We start from the raw sequence: 14,118 nt of genomic DNA, 5'->3' as shown, positions 1-14,118 counted from the left end.
TCACAAAACCGAGAGTGTTTCGTAGAGTTTATAGTTCGATAGGGCGATCACGAGTGAAGCATGATTCGTCTAACATAGTTGTATCCTGGGATTTGATATTCGTACAGTACCGTCTCACTAACGGATCGAATATTTAGAGTTAAGGAAATAGATTATATCTCGACTCCATGTTTATTCGCGAATACGTTTCTTATCGTTCTTGTATTCGCTTCACAAATCGTCAATTTCCTTAACTTATTGCTTTTATTATATCGTTTATGTCAGTCCGGTTATCCGGCTTCTACAATCTTAACTCTAAATACGCTTTCTATTTAAAGCGTTTGATCGGATTGAAAAACGGTTTAACAAGGATTTGTTAACGGTTTATAGAACGATGTTTGCGATTTGCTCTGTAGCATTTCCGCGAAAAGTTTCTTAATTATCTCATAAACGGTTTGCATTTTGCTCTGTAGCACTACCGAAAAACGTTTATCTGTATACGATTCAAAGAAACTTTTTCTGGTTTCACTGAAACGATGTTTGCCATTTACTATTTGCTTATCCGCGAAACGTTTCTTTGTTCTTTTGTAAACGTGTATGCGAATTGCTTTATAGCCTTTCTGCGAAACGTTTCTTATGTATTTCATAACGATTTGCGGATTGCTCTCTAGCATTATCGCGAAACATTTTTTGATATACGATTCTTTAAACAAGAGTATACAAATCGTTTCCATAACCGCTTCCTTAAGCGAGTTTATGAAACATTCTAAGTCTATACAGAACTGTTTCTCAAACACTTTTCTAAGCAAATTTGCAAAACGTTTTTTTCCAGACTAATATCGATATGATTTGGTTCAAACACCAAAAATAACCATCGATTTTAAACTATTATTTTTCTTTAAAATAATATGTTATTTGTTGAATGGAGTACTGATTCGCTTTCATGTTTTTCTCTACAGGAAAAGCAATGAAGAACGATAACAACATCCCCGTTGACACCAAGAATATCATTCAGACTCCACTCAATGTTGCAACAACTGATGCAACTGGTGTGACAACCGCTGGAACCAACACAGCGTCAACCACTGCAGCAACAACAACAACTACCCTTCCAGTGGGTAATGGTGCTGATGAAACCACGCGTTGTAGCCTATTCAGTGCTGGTCTTTATCAGACGGGTTCAGTTTCAGGAACAACAAGTAGTCCGGTAGTAGTTCAAAATCCTCTGTCTGTACCTAGCGTGTTCACTCAAGGACTGATGCCAGACAAGTTTGATAGCAAACGCTTCAAAACGTGGTAGAAGAAGATGTTGTTCTTCCTCACAACACTGAAGCTGGACAAATTCATCCAAGAGGACAAGCCCCTTGTCCCCTACGGGATTGATGATGTGCATACTCTCGCAAGTGTTGACATCTGGGTGCATTCCGACTTTGTCTGCAAAGGATACATCTTGGGTCGCCTAATTGACCCATTGTACCGAGTCTACTGTGAGATTCCCACTGCGAAGGAGCTGTGGAGATCCCTGGACAAGAAGTACAGAGGTGAGGATACTGGCTGCCAGAAGTATGTGGTCTCAAAGTTCCATGACTTCAAAATGGTGGATTCAAAACCCATCATGGATCAGGCGGAAGCGCTTCAGCTCATTTGCCATGAAATCGCTGCTGAAGGAATGTCCATCTGCGAGACATTCACAACTCCCAGCTTCATTGAAAAGCTTCATCCAAGCTATGCGGATTTCAAGAACTACTTGAAGCACAAGAAGAAGAAGATGGGGCTCGAGGAGCTTATCATGAGGCTTCAGATGGAATCCAGAAACCAAACTGCTGACAAGGTCACTGCTAAGGAGCATAGTGTCAACATGGCCGAGCACAAAGGCAAAGGAAAGGCACACACCCATTCTCATGCCAAGCCTTCCAAATCTGTTGCAGCCCTGAAGGCTTCTGGAAAAAACTTCAAGAATAAAGGCATTGAAATCAATGCGAATGCGGAGAAATTCAAGGGGAAGTGTCACTACTGCCAAAAAACATTAATAATGATACAAAGGGACTTGTCCCACATCTGTGGGAACAAGAGGAAGAGAGCTGTTTATATATGGTCACTTGATATCATGTGTTAAATAGCTTGGAGAGAGAGGAAGGCTCCCCACGCGCGCGCCGCCACCGTCCGGGCCGCTCGGCGTGGGCGTGGGTCTTGGTGGAGGGCATCCGGCCCAATAAGATTCTTTTTGGACCAATTTAAACTCAATGTTTTGCCATTCATTTCGGGAAAAAACAGTATGTAATTTTATTTAAAACGACAAGTTGTTTTTCTAGAAAATAAAAACGTCAAGTAGTTTGTCTAGAAAATAAAAACGTCATGCATTTTATCCTCTCGAAAGTTTTAAACGAGATAAGAGAGAGTCTTGGGGAATAAGTTTCGCAACTCAACATCCTTCGATCTCCGTGAGATTCTCGCCCACGTGCAGCGGCTGTTGCGGAAAGTGGGTCTTCTCCGTCTCTTTAAATACCACCTCTCCTCTTCATTCATTTAAAAACTTTTTTCACTTCGAAACCAACAGCAAAATTCCCTTAGCGTAAGTCACAAAACTGAGAGTGTTTCGTAGAGTTTATAGTTCGATAGGGCGATCACGAGTGAAGCGTGATTCGTCTGCCATGGTTGTATCCTGGGACTCGATATTCGTACAGTACCGTCTCACTAACGGAGCGAATATTTAGAATTAAAGAAAGAGATTATATCTCGACTCCATGTTTATTTGCGAATACGATTTCTTATCGTTCTTGTATTCGCTTTACAAATCGTCAATTTCCTTAACTTATTGCTTTTATTATATCGTTTATGTTAGTCCGGTTATCCGGCTTATACAGAAATCAGAGTGCTGCCATTGATTAAAGAGGTCCTTTGAGAATACTGTTCCGTGTAAAACAAGAGGTTTCTGCTCTTCCATATACGCCATTGAATTGGTAATCACCTTATTCATATATGCTCATATTACTGTTGTATTCTACTATATCCCTTATCTTCATGTCAAAAGTCGCATTGTAGTCACTGAGGATTTGATATGGAAGTTGTGCTCCTCTGCATTACCCTTGTGCACGGTAACAATAACAAAAAATGTAAATTATGAATAGTTTTGGTTAGCACAAAAGTATGCCGATTGCTGAATTAAACAGAGCAAAAATTCGGTTCGGTTCAACATTTATGTTATTTGATTGATGAAAATTTTGCCGAAATTAACTAAAGTTTTTGGTTATGGTTTTGATAAAAAAATTTCAGATTTTCGGTTTTTGATAGACTATGGATTTGACTCATTTTCATCCATAGTTTATAGGTGTTTTTACTAATATTTATATTATTATAGAGTCTATTTATTATATTTATAAAATAAGGAATGTTTTGGAGATAAGTGATGATTTTAGAGCATTTTGGAGATATTTGGAGCAAGCACCCGAGATGACCATCGAGATCGACAATCGGTCGATATTGGAGAGCTAGAATCGATCGATACACAAGTCATGGTGTCGATCGATAGCGGAGCGCGCAGAAAGCCCGCTTGGTCACAGCCGACTTGAAGCCCATGATTTCACTAGTTTACAAGATTGCCCCTGACGTGTTTTACCCTAATTATATAAGCTTTGCCACCATGTTAAAGGGAAAGTGTGCCTTTCTTTATGTTTCATTGTTTTATTGATAGATAGGAGAGAAGATCCAAAGTTTTAATTTGTGATTGGAACTCCATTGATATTTATCCTAGTTATTCTATGAAGTTTTTATATCTAACTATTGTTATGAATTGCTTAACCATGTATGAGTAGTTCTCTTGCTAGATTTTAGGGTTTAAATAGGTTAGGAGGGATTAGCCCCAACTATAAAATGCTGAGTTGTGATAATCATCTTTAGAATTGTTCAGTAATGCTTGTGTCTAGATTAGCTACCTAGAACTTTCCCTGGGATTGATTGATAAAAGCCATAGCTGATTCTCATCCTGAAAACATTCTAATAGGGCTTTATTTCTTGCTATGAGCAAGGCGAGAGCTGATCTAGTGAGCTTAGTAAGCATTCATTCAACCTGCGCATAAAGATTGACTAGAGCGCGTCGATCGATATCATATTTGAATAATCGATCGACAGTGCAAAAGGTGTATCGATCGATACGCCCATTGGAATATCGATCGACACTTTCTATAGATCAATATAACGAGAGTTGAGATTATAGATCTAGTTAATAGTCAACAAGTCAATGCTCGCAAAGGCCGAAAGACTTGTTGATCAAATAGTTGAGCTTTACATTATCATGCATGCAACTCATTAGGCATCTATAGGATTATAATTCCAACTTTCCTGAATAAAAACCCTAAGTCTAGCTATTTCCTTTTTAAGCACCAAAACCCCAAAACTTGCTATTGAACAAATACTTGTTCAATATAAAACTGCAGTTTACTTTTAAAACTCTTAAAACATCTTGCTTAACAAATCATATTAGAATCTCTAGGTTTTCTAGCTCCTTGTGAATTCGATCCCTAAGTACTACAACTCGACTTCTTATTTGAGAGAGTATAAATCACTCCTTAGGATAATTTGAGTGGTATCAGTTTTTCCATTGTTGGGTTCGAAATTGTAACTTGGTTCAGAATTTTGGTGAGAGTTGGTATGGTTTGGTTTATCTAATGACCGAAATTTATTTAAGATGTACCGAATTAAACTAAACTCCCCCAATCGTAGTAAACTGGAACTGGTGGAAGCCCCATTGGTCCAGTGGTTTGACCAATGGTTCATTAATGATTCTACACCAAGAGGTCTGGGTTTCAATTCCCGGAGAAAGTGGAATTATGCGAATTAAAGGAGAAAAAGCTTACAAGAGATTTGCAGCATGTCGCAAGGAGTACCGTCAAGCATAGATCTCATAGGACGGATCAGGTGATGCAGTCAGGCGTGAATCCTCATACGACAAGCAGAATTGTCAGCTGTAAAATCGTCTGTAATATTTCTCATAATTGTAATAGCATAATTATCTCGCGTTTAAAAAAAAAAATATGGAACTGAAAATTTCAATTAACGTTGGGTCCGCTGTCCAATATTCTTACAACTATAGGACTTGGATAAAAATATTTAAATATTTTCGTCCTTGGAAAAAAAGAAAAATTAACATTTGTCCCCATCTTGCTGCCTCCTTCTCCTTCCCCAAAACCTGGAGAACCATGCAGTTTGCCAATTTCTACCTTCTCTAATTCCAATCACCACGATTTGTTTTCTCCTGCTCACCATCTCTTCCAATGTAAGATCTTCTTCTTCTTCTACAAGTATTCAATTCATCTGTTGATGTTAAAATTTGATTTTAGTTTGCAATCGTTTATCACTTATCAGACTTTCCTAGGACGATGCAATCTTAGCTTCGTATCGGTTAGATTTTGATTGTGCCATCTGATCGAATTGAGGAACCCTAATTTTGTTCATTTGGTTTCAAACGGAACGAATGATTCAATTCCAATTTCAGGAGTTGTAGAGACAGAGGATCATCATCAATGGATGAGTATAACGAAACCGTCAAGAATCAGATCCAAGCGCTTGTTCGTGTTATCAAAGTCGCTCGTGCCTATACAGAAGACAATGTCCCTTCCCTTATCCAAGAGGGTCTTTATCTTGGATCAGTGGCTGCAGCTTGCAACAAGAACCTCTTGAAATCTTACAACGTTACCCATATCTTAACCGTGGCTTCCTCCTTGAGACCTGCTCACCCTGATGACTTCCTCTACAAGGTTGTTCGAGGTATATAACGTATGATCCCATATATATTGTAAAGTTCTCACCTTTTTGTTGCCTCTTTGTGATGGGATTTAGTTGCTTTCTTGCTTGTAGTTGTGGATAAGGAAGACACCAATTTGGAAGTGTATTTCGATGAGTGTTTCGATTTCATTGATGAAGCCAAGAAGCTAGGCGGTAGCGTTCTTGTCCATTGCTTCGTTGGCAAGTCACGCAGGTTTGGTTCTCATTGAGATTTGAACTTGCTTTGTTTTATGACACTCTCTTTCCTCAATGTTTTGCTCCTTGTAGTGTCACTGTAGTTGTTGCTTACCTCATGAAGAAACACGGAATGACTTTAGCCCAAGCATTGCAACATGTTCAGAGCATTAGACCTGTGGCAAGTCCCAACGCCGGTTTCATCAAGCAATTACAAGACCTCGAAAAGTCTTTACAAGGTAATAATGCCTTCTCTGTTTTTCTCAACTCATATACTCATATGCATACTTACTCTGTCTATGACATCTTGGGGGTCTTCTGTTCTTGCCATGTCTGTGGTGGTGAATCTAAATTAGAGGCTCTTTTACTTTGTCTGTCTAGTGCAATAGTAGATGAAGATTTGAGAGTGACCTGACTCGTACGATGAAAATCAAATTGTTGTGGAGGAACAAGACCGTTCATTCATGTTTATAACTCTAGTTACTTGGATCTTACTCTCTAAAACAGGAAAGCAAGAACGGATTGCACAATCTCAAGTGTGAAGAACCCACCAAGATCGTACCTTTTAGGAGAAAATTGTAAATCTCACACGAACCATCATCATATGTTTTGTTGTTTCTCCTTGATAACTTGATAAAAAAAACATGGAAACGATTCTGTAAATTTTGATTGTTTCATGAATGTCATAGTCTATTCGGTGAACTAAAAGTAAAAGATAAAAAAAACCTGTAAATATTTTGAATTATAACAAAACCACATACATCTCATCTCCTCATATGCTATATATGTATAAGTGTTGTGTTATATACTGTCAGAAAATAGAAAACTAGAGAAAGAGTTAGCAGTCAGTCATCTCATTGGATTCTCAATTGTTGAGCAGTATACATATAGATTTTTAAATAGTCTTACATTACACTCTTTCAAAGTCGAGGGATGAAAAAGCCAAGTGTTGTGAAGGAACAACAGTTCATGTAAATACCTCTTACTTGCATCTCCCTTTCTCTCTGAAACAGTTAAGAAATAATGGATTGCACAATGTCAGCACCAAGATCATACCTTTTGAGAGAAACTTGTAAATCTCACACTGTGTTGGTTTTTGGACAGTTCTCCTCAGAGATCCTATTTGGTCATGTGGTCCTTATGTTTATAAACATAACGATACATTCATGATCATAATAATATCCTTATATAATTATATGGAGACATTCAGTAGATCATAATGGATGGCGTTTCCCAAGTCCCGCGAGACATCAAAGAATTGGTAAAATTCTTCATTTTAGTTTAACCACTATCCTATTATATGTCTATAACGCTAATCATTTCTAGTTAATTTGTAGTAAACATATGCTGGGATTTTTATGATTGGCCAGTTACAAGTGCTTTTTAGGTTATGTGGTCATTTTAGTATACCTGGTTTCTCTCAATAAAATATTTGGTCAATATTATTTATTGTCACTGGAGTCTACACCATGCTATTAGTGATGTTACCTACGACATCCTTATGTTTATAAACATAACAATATATTATCATAATAATATCCTTATATATTTATATTTACGTAAAATTTTACAATTTTATGTTCATTTTACATTTGGACGATATTATTCTCCAATTGAAGTTTACATCCCTAAATTATTATAATTTTAATTTTCAAAATATGATGAAAGAACCACAAAAGATTGAAATAATTTGAATCATACAAAGTTTCATAAAAGACGTATTCTCCTCAGAAAACCAAAATATGAAACATAAAGATTAGAATTTATAATGGATTCACCTAGGGCTGTTCAATATGATAAAACCGAACCGTACTGAAATAGACAATATGGTTTGGTTTTGGTATATACCATATAAACCGAATTGATATAATTTTATAAAAACCGTAGGATTTGGATATTGTTTGGTATATAACCGATTAAACCGAATAAATCGAACAAAACCGATTAAAAGTTGAAACATGTAAATATGTATCTATTTTATAACAACACATGAAAATATAATTGTTATATAAGTTAAATTTGTGTTAATAACTATTACCATAATTTTATAGTAATAAAGAACCTTAATTTGTAAAACACTTGAACTATAATTAAATAACAATACATCGCAATAAAAACATGACTTTAATGAACACTAAATATAGAAGAGTGGAAAAAATTTTCTTTCATGTTTCTGTTTTGTTTCATATTTTTATTTTTAAAATTTCAGCTCTGATTTTAAGATTTGATTATTTTATTTGATGGTAGAAGCATTTTTACTTTTTTGTTCATTTATTTGAACATGTAATATATTTTTAATAAATGACTGTGTTGACAATATGACTCTAAAATTCATTTTATACGATCTCAAACTAAATAATTATGTTTATTGGTATAAAACCGAATAAACCGAAAATCGACGGTATATAAACCTAACCGAACCGAAGTAAATATGGATTTAGAATGGTAGTTATATTTTACTAACCGAAATACCAAAAACCGAAAAAACCGAACCTAAACCGAACCGATATCCGGATTGAACACCCCTAGATTCACCACATATACAAATATCAAAAACAGTTTTCAGTCATATGCGGATAATTACTTATTTCCATAGATTAATTGCTCTTATATATCTATGTTTTAGATTCATGTTAGAAAATTTGTGAAACAATGCAATATTAGAATATATATATCTATGTTAGAAAATTTTGTGAAACAATGCAATATTAGAATATATATATCTAATCTGCAACTGTTTACTCTATTTTTTAAAGAAATATCAGCCTAAAATCAAAACAAACAGTTAAGAAACAAATTCAACATTCTTTTGTCTTGTTGGTAAAAAGTGTCATTAAAATTATCTAATTATTTCAATTTTTCATTCATCCTCCAATTAATTAATGTACAGATTAAGCACTTCAAAGAGTACACATTTTAATGATTTAAAACTATTTAGAAGAATTTTATATTACTTTTATCATCTTATACATATATGATTTATGAATGTTTACAACTTCACAATTGATTATGGTCCTCATTTAAATTTACATCTTCTAAAATATAATACAAGGTGAAATACACAAAGAAACCGAGGATCGCGACAACAAACTGACACAAACACAATACGAGGTTGATCAGAGGTTATACCCCAACAAAGTTTGCAGCCGCTTAAGAGTTCATAGTGTCTTTGCAAGAGTTTCTGCGTTGACTCCTCCAAAAATTGTAATGATTCCCTAATAGGGAGTATTTTGGTAGTGATGGTCCTCTCAAATGTTGAAGATAAATTCATGTTGAAAAAATCAAATTGTCTCGAACCCAAAGATTTCAAGAGTTTGCTATCCTGTAAAAATTTCGAAACACACAATTGATCTTACTGAAACCAAAGAAACTGTCGAATAAATCAAAACCTAATCGATCTAATTAAATCGAACAACAATCTCAGAAGTGAAAACCTAATCGATCTTTACCGAAACCTAACAACAATTGCATAAACCAAAACCTTATTGATCTTACTGAAACAAAAAAAATCGTAAAAATCAAAACCTAGATATACATACTGACAAATTCATTGCCTCTTTCGCCATCAATACATTTTATCGTTAACAGAACTGACCACGATCATTTTCGGGTAATGTTAATTTTGATTTAAATTTGATAGCTAATGTAATTTATTTGAAACTAATTTTAATTCAGACTGAAAAATCATCATAATATCTGTGAAAAATGTGTAGGTTGAAATATGTGATTTTTGTGATTAAATTAATTACAAAAGAAAAAAAAATTCAAAATGCTAATTGGGTAAAACTTTAATGGGCTGTAAATACTTGGACTGAGCCCATCGTGTATACATTTGGGTCTCATTTAACGAGGAAACTATTTTTGGTTGAAGATTTGAAGGTAAAACCCTAGGCTCCTCCTCTTCCTCTTCATATCACTTGAATTGAAAAACCTCATCTTCTTCCTCGGAGCCGTCGCGTTGCAGAAGTTGCCGGAAAATCATCAGTCATGATGGAAATACGAACTCCCAAGACCCACAAAGCCAAACGAGTCCTCGAAAAGCGAGCTCCTAAGCTGGTGAGTTCTCTCAAAGCTCCTTCGTATACGTTTGGCTCGTTTCTGTGAAATTAAGCTAAAACAAAAGAAGGTTGAATCATGATTTGAGCTGTCTTATTATGGATGGGCCTCTGTAAAGTTAGTCACTTTGTTATCTGATTGGTTGTGCAGGTTGAGAACGGGAAGAAGACATTGATACTTCATGGAACAAAGACTAGCGCTACAGTTAGCTCTGTGTTGATGGAGCTGTACCGTCTTAAGAAGGGAGGTGCCATCAAGTACTCTAGGAGGAATGAGAATATCAGGCCATTTGAGAGTGGAGGTGAAACCTCATTAGAGTTCTTCTCTCTCAAAACAGATTGTAGCATCTTTGTGGTAAGTTTTATGTCCTGTTTGAAAAAAAAAAGCCTTGGCAGCTGTTGCAGCTTGTTTTTAATTGTTGTTGTCACAATTGGGATCTCTCTGCATAGGGTTTTGGTTATGTAATTATCTTAGACGTCTGTCATCTTGTCTAGATGTGAATATGCTAAAGATATAAACTTTCATATAGATTGTTGACTATAGTTGTTCAAAGATGTTCTATCCTATGATCATATATGTTCTCTTTTGTGATGAACTGCTAGAAGATAAGCTTGTTGATTAACTTTATCTCGTGCCAAAAGAATCTATTTGGAAATGTGTATCAACAAACTTGCATTTGATGTGAGACCTGACATTGGTTTTGGTGAATGTTGTTATGTTGCAGTATGGCTCTCACTCAAAGAAAAGGCCTGACAATCTAGTGCTCGGAAGAATGTATGATCACCATGTCTATGATCTAATTGAAGTTGGGATTGAGAACTTCAAATCTCTGCTATCGTTTTCCTACGACAAGAAGATAGCACCTCATGAAGGATCAAAGCCTTTTATTTGCTTTACTGGTGAAGGTTTTGAGACTGTACAAGAGCTGAAGCAGCTTAAAGAAGTCCTCACGGATCTCTTCCGAGGCGAGGTGAATATTGTTTTCTTGTGAATGTAATTTGCTTATAACAGGACCTGAAAGAAGTTGGATTATTTGGTCTGCAGGTTGTGGAGAATCTAAATCTTACAGGATTAGACCGTGCTTACATATGCACAGCGGTATCACCAACTAAGGTTTTCCTTACTCACTGCGCGATAAAGCTAAAAAAGTCAGGGACCATCGTGCCTAGGATAGAGCTGGTCGAAGTAGGTCCATCCATGGACTTGGTTATCCGTCGTAACCGTCTTCCCAACGAAGGCCTAAGGAAAGAAGCTATGAAATTATCTAAAGATAAGCCCAAGAAGAAGGTACTTTTAACATTTTGTTGTCATGTTTCCTTAAATTTGGTAGAAACAGATGACCAACGACTCATTCTTTGTTTGTTCTACAGGTGAAGAATGTCGATCAAGATGATGTACTAGGGAAGTTAGGGAGGGTTTATATTCCTGAGCAGGAGGTAAAGAACGAACATACATAATGTGCATAAACAGATTCCCAAAACTGATTGTTTCAATCTCTTTGTTTGCAGGTTGGAAAAATTCCATTACCGGATAAATCCAAGGGAGTGAAGAGAGAGCGAAGGGAGGGTAAAGTGAAGAAGAATAAGGAAGAAGGGTCTGCTTCCAAAAAGCTAAAAGAGTCCGAGTAACTCACTATTACCCACTGCATCAAACGACAGTGTTTCAGCGTTGAGGAAGATGAGACGATTTTGCAATGTAACATGTGTGTTTTTTTTCATGAGAATCTATTTCTAAATGTTTTATTATACGCTTATATTAGTCGAGATAGTTTTGTTTGGGTAAGTTGCCGCAGCCAAAGAAAGAGTGTTATTATTATTAAGAGTTGGAACACACATTTTTTTCTCTTCTCTGATTACTACAATAGAAATTGAATTTTGTCTTTGGTAAAGGGAATGTCTGTACTGTATCGAACTTCAACTAATCTTTTAACAAGGTATTCATAACTAATACGGTTTAAAAAATTTAAGAAAATTGTAAGATATGGTTTTATTTTCGTGGTCACACACAAACATCAATAACTTGGTTTCCAGTGGAACTGCTGAAATTGTTCACATTCAGCATCATTTTCTTTTAATATGTGAGAGTTGTAAAATTGATTCAAGTAAAAAGAATGGGAGATAAGAACGTCCTTTCCTCACTTTTAGGGTGAATATTATTCTTATGTTCTTATAATTAATTATTCATCATTTAGGCAAAAAGAATTGGACTTAGTTTATAATAGAGTAGGAGGGAAAGTCCAAAATGTTAAAATGATGATTAGTTTGTATGTTTTTGTATGTTTTTTTACCTACCAACTTTTAAATGATATTGACTGATCCATATTCGAGTTCAAAACCTAACAAAGCTTTTATTCAGTTAAATGTCTCCGTCTTCCGCACTAGGCTTATATATACCTTCTTTTAAATTTAAACCTACCCCTAAGCACTGTTTCTCTAAAAAGTTTTATATGACGCATTGGAAACCAAACAACATTGAACTGAACCATGATTTCAAACAAAACTCAAATACATAAGAAAAGTACAAAATTTAGCAAGTAAAACGATTAAACAAATCAATATCATAGTGTTGGTAGAGTGTTTTTGAGAATATTAGTTCTGTTATTAGTGTGGTCCCATCTTAGTGTTTGATCTAAACTTGTTAGATGAGCGTTGTTGCTTACACGTTGAGGATAATCTTTGGATGAGGTTCTCTTTACTCAGTAAGGCTTTTCGTTTAGACTGCCGGATGAAACAGTTTTCGATTTACTTAGGAACGCCTCCTCAGTCTTGCTTCTTGTTAAATAATAATCAGAAGCAAGGCTTTTGTTTAGAGCTGCAAATGGAGAGAAACTGGATTGTTTTTATCTAGGGGTTGGTAAATGGTAATTTAGGACATAATTTGTTAAAATATGAATTTGAAAATGAAATTATATATATATTCATTAGAAAACATATTAATAAAAATCAATATTTGTCCCATTTTAGTCTTATATTCAGATTTAAAATGGATGGGAAAGAAACCGAGAATTCACACAACTGAAAATAATCTTCAAAAGGTGACCAAGGAAGGACGAGAAATAATTTATTCTCTAATATTCCTAAAAAAATCACCATTCACGAGAAATAATTTTTCCTTCTCATTCTCTACCATTTTTTTAGAGAAATAAAGAACAATTTGTTAAATATGGGATGAAACAATCATTCATTTCCATTTATACAATTTTATTCCTATACGTTCTTTTTTATTCGTTCTTTTTGTTTTTAGAATAGTCATCAATCGGACCCTACGTGTTATAAGGAATGAGATATTCTTAAAAATGTAAAACAATGCAATTATCCTGATTAAGTATTATAACTTGCACCGATTTATGAGAGCTCGCAAGTAAAAACAAAGAATATGTTTAGCCATTTTTTGTAATGACAGAAACTAATCCCTATCCTATCCACACTTAAAAGTTTAGAATATTTACTCATTAAATAATATATATATATATATATATATATATATGTATATAGATTATATTATATTTTATGTATAATAATAAACTAGTATTGCGACAAACACCTTCTCAAGTAATATATCAAGGGGACATTCGCTAAAAACAACCTAAATATTTAAGTCAAACCTAAAAGTATACTCTACTTTCAGTCAAATGCAAAATCAACATAAAAGAATAGTGAAAGTACTATTTAACCCTTATGACCAAACAAAAAAACAGAAATATATTTTACGTTTTTATCCTTCGGAAGTCTACACGTAATAAAAGAAGTTTACATATATATAGACTTCCTACGAAGTCTACCTTATAGACTTATTTTGGAGTCTACACTCTAATTTGATATAATAATTTAATTTTGAAAATGTATAAAAATAATTATTGTGATATTTTTAACTAATCATCAATATAATGGATAATATGAAGTAAATAAATTAAAATTTCATATAATTGAACAATTTTGAAGAATATATACTAATTTGGTTATCATGTGTTAGACAATGTTCATAGTTTAGAAACAAAAGGTTCTAACATGTTATGTCTTTTAGTGGTTGATTTCATAGGGTTAGATTTTAGATTTTGTTTTGATTTTGTTTTATTAACTTAAATCTGCATATTAATGTTTAGTAGTTTATATTTTGTATAATTGAGAC

At 34.6% G+C, this 14,118-nt stretch overlaps 2 protein-coding genes across 3 annotated transcripts; both read left to right on the top strand.

Annotated features, from left to right (window-relative positions):
* Positions 1 to 5,105: 5,105 nt before the first annotated feature.
* On the top strand, positions 5,106 to 6,685 carry LOC106304209 (dual specificity protein phosphatase 1). 2 transcript variants are annotated; one of them, XM_013740606.1, is made up of 5 exons: positions 5,106 to 5,251; positions 5,471 to 5,742; positions 5,833 to 5,953; positions 6,028 to 6,173; positions 6,442 to 6,685. In XM_013740606.1, coding segments are annotated over exons 1-5 (576 nt in total). In that variant the 5' UTR covers positions 5,106 to 5,249; the 3' UTR covers positions 6,477 to 6,685. The 2 variants fall into 2 exon arrangements, with proteins under 2 accessions (XP_013596060.1, XP_013596062.1); XM_013740608.1 differs by lacking the exon at positions 6,442 to 6,685 and adding an exon at positions 6,316 to 6,427.
* A 3,121-nt stretch (positions 6,686 to 9,806) lies between these two features.
* Positions 9,807 to 11,832, top strand: LOC106303562 (ribosome production factor 2 homolog). Its single transcript, XM_013739828.1, has 6 exons — positions 9,807 to 9,990; positions 10,141 to 10,344; positions 10,715 to 10,960; positions 11,035 to 11,277; positions 11,361 to 11,426; positions 11,499 to 11,832. Exons 1-6 carry the CDS (start codon positions 9,922 to 9,924, stop codon positions 11,616 to 11,618), a joined length of 948 nt encoding a protein of 315 aa, XP_013595282.1. The 5' UTR covers positions 9,807 to 9,921; the 3' UTR covers positions 11,619 to 11,832.
* Positions 11,833 to 14,118: the final 2,286 nt, after the last annotated feature.

This window comes from Brassica oleracea, chromosome C7 (assembly GCF_000695525.1).
Source record: "Brassica oleracea var. oleracea cultivar TO1000 chromosome C7, BOL, whole genome shotgun sequence".
NCBI classification, from domain to species: domain Eukaryota; kingdom Viridiplantae; phylum Streptophyta; class Magnoliopsida; order Brassicales; family Brassicaceae; genus Brassica; species Brassica oleracea.
The sequence above is the reverse complement of the archived record's forward strand: the minus strand, read 5'-3'. Positions and strand labels throughout refer to the sequence as shown.